Source organism: Crotalus tigris, unplaced genomic scaffold (genome assembly GCF_016545835.1).
Source record: "Crotalus tigris isolate CLP2741 ecotype Arizona unplaced genomic scaffold, ASM1654583v1 scf7180000017883.2314494, whole genome shotgun sequence".
NCBI classification, from domain to species: domain Eukaryota; kingdom Metazoa; phylum Chordata; class Lepidosauria; order Squamata; family Viperidae; genus Crotalus; species Crotalus tigris.
This window is the reverse complement of record NW_024096700.1, coordinates 1,865,855-1,876,000: the sequence shown is the minus strand read 5'-3', so window position 1 is coordinate 1,876,000 and position 10,146 is coordinate 1,865,855. Positions and strand designations below refer to the sequence as shown.

General features: G+C 37.5%; 1 protein-coding gene across 1 annotated transcript in view; it reads right to left on the bottom strand.

The window, feature by feature from the left end:
- Positions 1–3,273: 3,273 nt before the first annotated feature.
- Positions 3,274–10,146, bottom strand: part of LOC120308223 (potassium voltage-gated channel subfamily D member 2-like) — a 37,015-nt gene continuing 30,142 nt past the window's right edge. The window contains exons 3-5 of the mRNA XM_039343968.1: positions 8,485–8,580; positions 6,947–7,194; positions 3,274–5,170 (exon numbers count right to left, since the gene is read on the bottom strand). Of these exons, the coding sequence (XP_039199902.1) occupies positions 4,993–5,170; positions 6,947–7,194; positions 8,485–8,580 (522 nt within the window). The 3' untranslated portion in view covers positions 3,274–4,992. The remainder of the gene's footprint in view (positions 5,171–6,946; positions 7,195–8,484; positions 8,581–10,146) is intronic.

Sequence of the window (10,146 nt, the reverse complement as noted above, 5' to 3'; positions counted from 1 at the left end):
AGCAGGAACAAAATTTTCTGTGAATGAGGTTATTGCAAAACCAGTTTCCTATTCAAGCATGCAGATGTTTTATTTAAGTAGTCCTCAGACCTCTGATTTATTTAGCATAACACATCTTGTTATACTATTCTTCTGAAACACAAGACAAATTTCACCTCCTCCATAGTAGAAAAAGAAAAAACACCTTGAATTTTTTATGACATACAGAAATAATTACATTTAATTTACAGTACAGATGCATTTTACACAGTCGCAAGTCGTTCACTAAAAAAAAAACCCAGCATTTAAAACACATCTAAAACACTGAAAGAATGTTTAGCTTCTGCATTTCAGAGAAAACAGTAATAGCTGTGTGATGAGTGGCTAGCATTATCGAACACAAGAGCAGAGGAGTTAAGACAAACATACCGCTAGATTGTATCCTGTTCTCTAAGTACTGGTGTTCCAGCTTTCCCATTTATGTATGCTCTCAAATAGAGCATTGCCAAAGACTAAATTTTTAAATCCCAGAATGTCAGAACTGGCTTATAAAGCTCCTAATTTAGAAAAGAGTTGGCCTTGATTGAAAAAAATATGGGAAAAGTAGTAAGGCTGTTATAGCCATAAATCAATAATACCTTATGCACAAGCTGGGCTATAGACGGAACCTCTGCGAGACATGAAGTTTGGATGTCACTCCATTGCTATTTGTGGACTGAATTCAGCAGGTCAGTGATAAAATCTGTTTCTGCATACAGCTCACCAGGAGCTGTCTGTGACTGCCAGTTTCTGCCTGCAAAGTAGCATCCATAAATGTAATTAATGTACCCAGTGATATTTCAAGAGAAGAAACTGGTGAAAATTGTATTTAGTATTTGGATATTACTAAAACCCCAATTTCCTACAGCATAAAATACAAGAGTGAGTGAGTAATAAAAAAATACAGCAGTGAGTAGAGAGTTTGTACATTCTGAATTATTGTTTTCTTCTTAACATCCACTGCACATGTGCACACCTTGCATGGTGAAATCAAGGACTCCTTCACCATCTTCTAGCATGCCTTATACAAAAAGTCAACACAGAAATCAGCAGAAGCAAAGAGCATCAAAATGGGGAAAACTCTATTGTAGAAGAAAAGTTAAGCAGTAATTTAAAATATTCGTTCATGGAAGAATGAAATAGTCCTGGGGTTTTGGGGAGAATCATTTAAGACAATTACACTGGAAAACAGAACATTCAATAGAACCAGTGTGTGGCAAGGGCCTCAAATGCAAATTGATATTAAAATGGTGATTATAGTAATTTTTATTCTTTACTAAGAATAAAAATCATAACCAGAAGATGGAAGGGGGGATAAAACACATGATTTTTTTCACCTTGAACCTACTTTGTGGCTACATTTTATAGGAAGTTGGCATGGAATATATTAACCATTTTTAGAGCCAGATGCTGCAGTAAAAAGTGTCAGTGTAATAAAAATAATTGCACAGATGTTTCTATACTGCTGTGGCAATATAGCATTAAATATTATGTTTATATTTCCTCTGAAACAGTCCAACTGAAAGGTATACTGCTCAAAGTGAGAGGTTAATTGCTATTGCTGTAAGATGTTGCATCCATTTGTATTAGTTCTTGTTTGGGCTGGTCTCTGAGAAAGCCACTGCAGATTCTGTTGCAGTTTCACCTGTTTACCTACCCCCTGGTTTCCCAAGGGAAAATCACCCCTAAACTAAGGCAAGAAGACCAGGCAAATCCATTCATAGTTATGGGATGAATATCTTGCCCTAAGGCCTGCTCTAGTGCATGAGATGCTTTGGATCTGCTCTAGAAATGAGATGCTTTGGATTGTATCACTGGTCACATAATAATACAAGTGCTGCAGGTAATTTAAACTAGATTGCTTAGAAACAGAGAAGAACAGACTGATCACCAACATCCAATGTACAGGTAGTCCTCAGCCTTTGACAACAATTGGGACCAGAACGTCTATTGCTAAGTGAGATGGTTGGTGAGTTGTGCTCAATGCTATGACCATTTTTGCCACAATTTTTAAGTAAATCAATGTGGTTTTAAGTGAATTGTATGATTATTAAGTGAATCTGGCTTCCCCCATTGACTTTACCTATCAGAAGCTAGCTGGGAAGATCATAAATGGTGAATCACCTGACCACTGTAAATTTATGACAGCTGGGTGACTTGGGCCAGTCACTCCGTCTGAGTCCAACCCACCTCACAGGCCGTTGTGGGAAAAATAGGAGGAGGAAAGAGTATCATATATGGTCTCCACCTATTTATAAAAAGTAATACTGGAGAAAAATAAATAAAAAATATCAATCAATCTAAATAAATTCTGGTTGCCAAGTTCACAAATTTTGATCACATAACCATGGGGAGTATGTGATAGTTGCAAGTGCGACAACTGGTTGTAAGTCATTTTTTTCAGCACCATCATAACTTCGGCATTTAAATAAATGATTGTAAGTTGAGGACTACCTGTATAATTTTTAGTATTATATCAGTGGAGACATTTATAGACATTCTTCCATACATCAGGTAAAGACATTTCTCAGATGAAATACAATTTCATATTGGCCCATATATCAATTTCTTTAGAAAGTCTTTCCAGATTTGGTTATATTTTATCAACTGCTTTGTTTAATAAGGCGAAATAATAGGCAACTATCACATTCCTAAACAGATAACAATAACTAAAGAAATAGTAGAATAAGTTGGGTTTTTGAAACTTGAATTTTTGAAACAGCATTTTAAAAATCCTTTAAAAATCCTAAAAGTGACACAAAAAACTCTACATGATAAAATATATGCACTGATCCTATGGTAATACACTCACAGCTCTGATCTATAGCTTTAATTTCAATTGTAATCCATTTTAGAATATTGGGCATCCATGAAGGGAGATACTTAAAAAAGTAAAGATGCAATAGTGATTCATGTAAAAAAGGGACAGGCCTTGATGATACGGTCACAATGGCCATCTTGACTTTTTCAAACTCCACTTCACTGCAAACGCCTCTGTTAAGCTATCTGATCCAGTGCTTCAGAACAGATTTGACAAATAGGTCACTTCACATGACCCTGGGACACTGTGACCATCATAAATATGAATCAGTTGCCAAGCATCTGAATGTAAATCACAAGACCCTGGAGATGCTGCAACATTCCAGATGATCGGCGCTTCTTCTAGGCTCAGCAGAAGTGCCAGGATCAGCGCGGAGCTCCAGCTGGAGCCTGGCACCGATCCTGGCACTTCCGCTGAGCCCTGACAGCCCTGAAGAAGCGCCGATCAGCTGGAAAGTGGCCCTGATCCTGGCGTTTCCACTGAGCCCTGCAGCTCCAGCCATTTCTCGATCAGGCTTGTCAGGTGCTACCACCAGTTCAGCTCATTCCCCTCCTCTGCTACCACTTTTCTAGGATGGTCGCGTACCACCTGCCAGGTGCCAATGTACCACAGATGGTACCCGTACCACTGGTTGAAAAGCCTTGTTTTAGAGGACTTAACTGCTATACCACGTTAGTTTTACATCAGATCTCAGCTACTTGTAACATCACATTAGGAAGACTTAATTAGTTCAGAAAACAAACATTATAGAATGATGCTTATAGATCAAGCTTTTAAAAAAACACATAGGAAAACTCCATATTCAAAGGAGAACAAAACAAATAATGAAAAGCAAAGATTGGCTTTGAGGAATAGTAGGATAACAGAAAAACAAAAAAAGCTGACAGAATTATTGTTGGCCTTAAATGATTAAAACATTAAACTTTCTCATGTTACATAATGTATTGATTATCCATGTGGGCTTTTATTTTATAGCTGACTTTGTGCAGTTACAGTATTTTTCTGTGTATAAGATGCTATTTTTTTCCTGCAAACACCCTGTTCAAAAATCAGGTGCATCTTATACAAGTGCAGCATCTCATACACAAAAAAATAATGGTAACCTCCGCAGCCCAGCACATGCCTGTTTGGGTTCTTTACATACTGCTGCCATGCCGCCTGATGCAGGATATCACTGGCCCGAGATGCCGCCTGGTGCTGGAGGATCGCACTGCCCCAAGGATGCCAGTCCCACTGAAGCCACCTTCTATGACCCAGTTTTTCACCAGCGCAGCTCAGGCTGAAGCTGCAAGGGGGCGTCTTATACAAGGGGGCGTGTCATAGACGGAAAAATATGGTATATAAATAAAAGACTGATTCCTGATACAACAGATGTACATTGAATTATTGCAGTTGTAACAGTACCGAGGAAGCAAGGGAAAACAATCATAAATACTAAACTAACTGAACACCTCAAGTTCACTAATGTGTGTTTTGAGTATGAAATTTTTCTCTCCCCATCCCACCCCTCTCCAGCAGGTTATTTGTACACCATGGAACATTAACAATCAGTTTTTGTAAGTGCACAGAAATGCCCCTTTTTTACAGTAAAATGTTATCATGCCTAGTCTGAAGTAAACAAAGAAGTAAATTCAGCTCCAAAGAATTTTCACATGCATATGAGTTGTTTCTTTCAATCCGTATTCATACTGGATGAGCCATTTCTCTCTCTTTTGAAGTCAGCTGATTGATGAGTTCATGGTTTATCAATAGGAAAAAAGAGAACACGTTATCAAAACTGGGTCCATCCTTAATTTTGCATTTGGCTGGAAAATAAACTGTCTGAATGGTGGTATGTGTCTTTTTTTTTAGATATTTTATTAAAAAGATTTTTTTCTATATCCCCATGGTAAGAAGAAGCTTTAATGGGAGACATTTCATTGTGCTCATACAGTAAATGAAAAGAGTCACACAAGAGTTTATTCCAGAAAAGGTCCAGTTCATATAGAAATTCCATTTGGTTGTTCACTGCACACAGTTCAATATTGAAAACTTAGAATATTTTGTATCTCTGGAATCCTTCCATTATCTGTGGCTGTTCTGTTTAACCCAGAGATACATCTCTCCTTCTTCTGAATCTTGACAGCTACTCAGTGGTCTTTATTCCACCTGTTTTATAAAGCAGATACTCGAACGATGTTTCCTCCTGAATACTCTGGAAAATCCTGTCTATTGTTTCCTTCCGGGGTAGTCACAGGTGGTGTTGGGATGCTAATTATTGCTGTGGTTACATAAGGCTGCTCACAGTTTAGTTTTACACACTCTTCCATTTTGGCATTTAAACTGGATCGACTAGAGATGAGAGAAAAATAAATAGAAACAAATTATGTAAACATTCCATCTACTTTAGGGTTTTTATACAATTCTACTATGTCAGAAAATAATCCCAGATGCATGTTGGTCAGGTCACATATATAGAAGACTTTACATTATTTGTTTGTTTATTTATTTAGATCTTTCCTTTATTGTTTTTAGAAATACATCAAGACAGCGAACATACCTAATACTTCTTCATCTTCAAATTTTTCTCACAACAACCCTGTAACTTGAGTTGGGCTGAGAGAAAGTGGCTGTCCCAAGGGCATCCAATTGGTTTTTTCATGCCTAAGGTGGGACTAGAACTCAGAGTCTCCTGGTTTCTAGCTTGGTGCCTTAACCGCTAGATCAGTGGTTCTCAACCTGTGAGTCGGGACCCCATTTGGGGTCAAACAACCATTTCACGGGGGTCGCCAAACAACACAGTCCGCCATTTTTTCCCCCTTTTCCTTAGCTGTGCTACTCCCTTTTATTCTATTGGCTTTTGAAAGCCAATAGAATAGACTCTCTTGAATAGAGTCTAATTCTATTGGCTTTCAAAAGCCAATAGAATTGTTAGGGCTGTCTCTGTCCTGCTGAGCCTGCCAAAAGTCCCATTCTGCAAATGGTGCTGCACCAATTGAGTAGTCCCCGACTTACGACCGGTTGAGTAGTCCTCGACCCTTACCACCGGTTGGGGGTCGCGGCATTAAAAAGGTTGAGAACCACTGCGCTAGATCAAACTGGATGTGAATACTTACTGTTTATGAATGTCTTTTTCTTACATCTTCTACATTTACCTAGATTTGGAAGTGCTAAATGAGTTTAGGCTATTGTTTTGGAATGGTTAACAACTTTTTAAAAAATCAACTCATGTATAATATTGATCTATAATGAAATTAAGGCTCTCATACATTAGCTTCAATTACACAACAGCTTACAAGCCAAGATAGCTTTGAAGAAATGTAGACATCATATTTAGAGACTGAAACTCAGGAGGACATGCACTCAAACAAAATGAAGATCGGACAGGTTCATATGTAGAATTCAGTTGTAAGTGGAAGTCTGACTATAAGTACATTGAGATGTATATTTAAATAATTATTTATAAACTAACTTCCACTAGTTGGGTCACAGGAATCACAAACTAAACTGGTGTTTGGAGGTGGAAATGATTCTCATTTTCACTACATGCAAGGAACAATTTCCCAAATAAGATTTTCTCAGTGCAGCATTTGCTCTATCCTGAGGGACATGATACATTTCTATATTTTTGAAAATCATCTTATCCTCGTGAAATTCATGGTGAGTTACCATAATGAAATCATCAGATTTCATTTATTATAAAATATAAATTGGAAGATATAATGAAAAAAGTACTGCTCAACATTTTACACAAAAGAATCATGTAATGAATATAGATATTAAAGAAATTCATTCACTTCTACAATTTAAGTATAAAAAGGCTTTTTCTAGAAAGCTTTACACATAGCTTGTCAGTTTGGCATCAGCAATTTAAAAGGTAACCACCAAATTCCTAGATTAAATACATTTTCAGCCACTTTTTCATTTTTTAAAAATTATGGTTGACCTTTATTTGGGGGGATCTGTGTCATGACATGAGCACAAGGGATGATGCTTTTCTTTGTAGTAGCCATTATTTGAAACAGCAAGTGTAAACAATCATGTATACATCTTGGTAATTTTTTGCCCAGAAAATCTGAACATTTTATCAATTATACCTATCTAAGAGCATTTTTACAACTGAAGTACCTGTTTGACAGAGGTGTTCTTTCCATGCACCTGATCTGAATAGTGCTGAGTTCTTGGACACTACTTGGACGACTGCTGATTATATTGGTATTTGGGACGTGGAATGTCTTTTTATGTCGCCGGGAACAGCAAGAGGTTGTCACTCCTTGTTGAGAAGAGAGAGAAGGACTATGGCTAGTTTGCCGGTTGACTGTAGAAACCTCCATACAGCTTTCTTCATAGATTTGATCATCCACAAACTCGTGATTCTGGGCCACAGACATAGGGAGAAAAAGCAGTATGAATGACATTGTAATAGTGACTTATGCAAGATACTCATATTTCATTGTAGTTATAGGCTATTTTTTTTTTTTTAATTTAGTCCTTGCAAGGCCATTCTTATCAAGAAGTCAGAACCCAAATACTTCTGAATAAAAGTGCATGGCATTTCAGGTTAATGAATGGAATTTCCTTCCAAAGTACAACAACTCCCTCATATCTATTAACTGGATTTAAGCAAATCCTAGGGTTTGAATTTATTAACACTTACAGCAATAAAAGTAATTACTTTTAAAATGAGCTGAGTCTCAGAAATTGCCTGAGATATGTGGAATTGCTATAAAAAATTACTAATACCAATATATTACCTACAGTAATGTATCTGCTAATCATGTTAATCTCAAAGATGAAAGGGAAAATTGGAAAATGTAAAAAAAAATATTTGAAAAGAAAAACAATACTTTTTCCTGTGTCTTTCCCTAATAAAATGAAAGCAATCAAAAGATCAGATGTATTTTTTGAAGTTATAAAATGATGAAATTTAGCACCATGAAGATATATTAAAGTCTGGTCACCATCAACCCATGATTCTACAATAGAGCAGGTGATATCTCAACAGAGGTAGCCACTTGACCTAATTTCAAAAAGCAAATGGAAACCATAACATTTAAAATAATATAAAAGCTAAATAAAGGCCCACTACACATAGGATCTGCTGTTTTAATCTGCTACAGATAAAAATTAAAAGCAGCAGTACAAATATTAGAATCATACAATTGATTTCAAAGTTTTCCTCCCTTCAGTTGAAGGAAACTTTTTGCAAGTCCTTTTAGATGAACAGGATATTGAATCCAACCTAACAATTTGTCATCAGAACTGGCAGAAGAGACAGCATGAGGTATTAGTTCAGGATTCTCATTCCAGGTATGACATTCCCAATAATCAACACAACTGCAACAATGCCTACACTGATCTGTTCTTGGATCTGTTCGCTCCTCGGATCTGTTGTCCTTCTTTTGGCATTTCTTCTTGATATCAGAACCATATGAAAAGGAGCAAACTGAAACATATATGTTTGACTGCTAAACACTGCCTGTTGGTGAAGCTCAGTGACCAAAAGTGTGGATCACTATAGTTTTTTCTTGGCTGCCCATACAGAAAAGGAAAAATCAGCATAGCATGACCAAAGCATGGAGCAGTTCTTAAAGCAATAAGATCAACCAACATAATTTTTGTTTATTTTTACAGATCACAAGGAGGCTGTCAGTTTATCATCTTACCGTAGTTTTTTCCAGACAGTGAAGCAGATGGTGGTGCTGGATTTCAAAGGAAGAACCAGATTTGCTAACAAAGGCCTCTTGTTCTTCACCACATAGCTGTTGATATATTGAATGTTACATTATTCTCATTTGTGAAAGAATGGGCTTTAAGCTGATTTCTTTACTTTAAAAAGAGCCAATCACTATAACTGTCTATCATGGAAATATTAAATAGCATAAAATAATCTGATTCAGAGTTCACTTTTAACTAACTTGATTTAAAAGTCAAGACAAGGAAGTCATTGTTCACTGAATGTTGCAACATGACATTGACCATCTCAAATAAATCCTTAGTGGTTTTTAGACAAGTGAACTTTCCCCAATCTGAAATCCTCCAAATTGTGGGAATCTACCTCCATAATTCCATACTCTCAGGGAATTAAGAGAGTTGAGGTTCAACATTTTTGGAAGTGAACCCTCTGAGGAAAAAATTAATAAACATTATTACACTTATCAGTTTATATCAATGGGGCCAATAAAGGCAGGATGAAAGCAGTGGTGTGAGCGATCCCCCCCAAAAAAAGCAGCCATTCAGTGAAAAGTTGGACATGATTATGCTAAATAGAACTCTCTAGAATAATCCTGGGGAAGTTCATAGTATTTCAATGAATAACAAATGATAACAGTAAAATGTTAATTCTAATTATCTACTGAAAATACCCCGCCACAGTTTAAATGTGTGAAGTAATCAAATCTTTTCCTTTCCTTTTTTTTCTTCTTCTAGGCTCACTTTCCATTTGGATGCTCTTGTCAATAGGAGTGATGGTTTATCATTTGAACTTCATTGCTTTAAAAGTTTTCTATGCTGCATTTCAGCATTATAGGAGAAAAAGACATTTCTATTATTCAACACAAAACCCATATCAATATTGCCACTAGCTGCCATTATAGCACCTTAGAAAGTGTACAAAAATCAGCACAGGAGCAACGAGCAATAAAGTCTTGTTAAATAAATGAGTTCTTGAAGGTGAGGGAACAACAGAGCTACACTTATTAAAGGAAATCATTCTAAAAATTGTGCTAATAAAGGACTGGTGTTTGGCTTCATTTTTGTTGGTGTTGCTGCTGCTACTTCTACAGTCAGCTACAATTCTAATATTTCTTAGGCAGCCTAAGAAAATGGTTTATGTTGCGTCCTTGGCGGGAAAACAGACACGAGAAGCAGCTGGAGTTCTCAGTTTCTTTTATTCAGCGTTCAGCTTACAGGAAGATGGCTTCAGCCTCGCCCAAACGCCTCGCAGCCTCTTATATAGGCAACTCCCGGGTAAATGGGTTACTTTTCCCGCGCCAGCACCCGCGCATGCGCACGGCGCTGGCGACAGCCTGTCTGGTCCCGGGCAGCTTTGCACCTGCCCGGGACTGCCTGCAAACGCCCGAGCCGTTTGCAAGGCTCGGGACATAACACCCCTTTCCCCCGGGCTAAAACTACTACCAACATACAACATTTATTTTATATGACATTTTGCTCCCCAGTGCTCCCACTGTTTACTGGCCTTTGCCTTGCCAGCAATGTTATGTAGTCTTCTAGGTACTTAGGAGATTTCTTTGCTCTCTGTGACCTTCTTAGCTGTGGGTTACTGGCATAAGTCCCCTGACTGGAGGGAGGCGTGAGCCTGTTCTCTC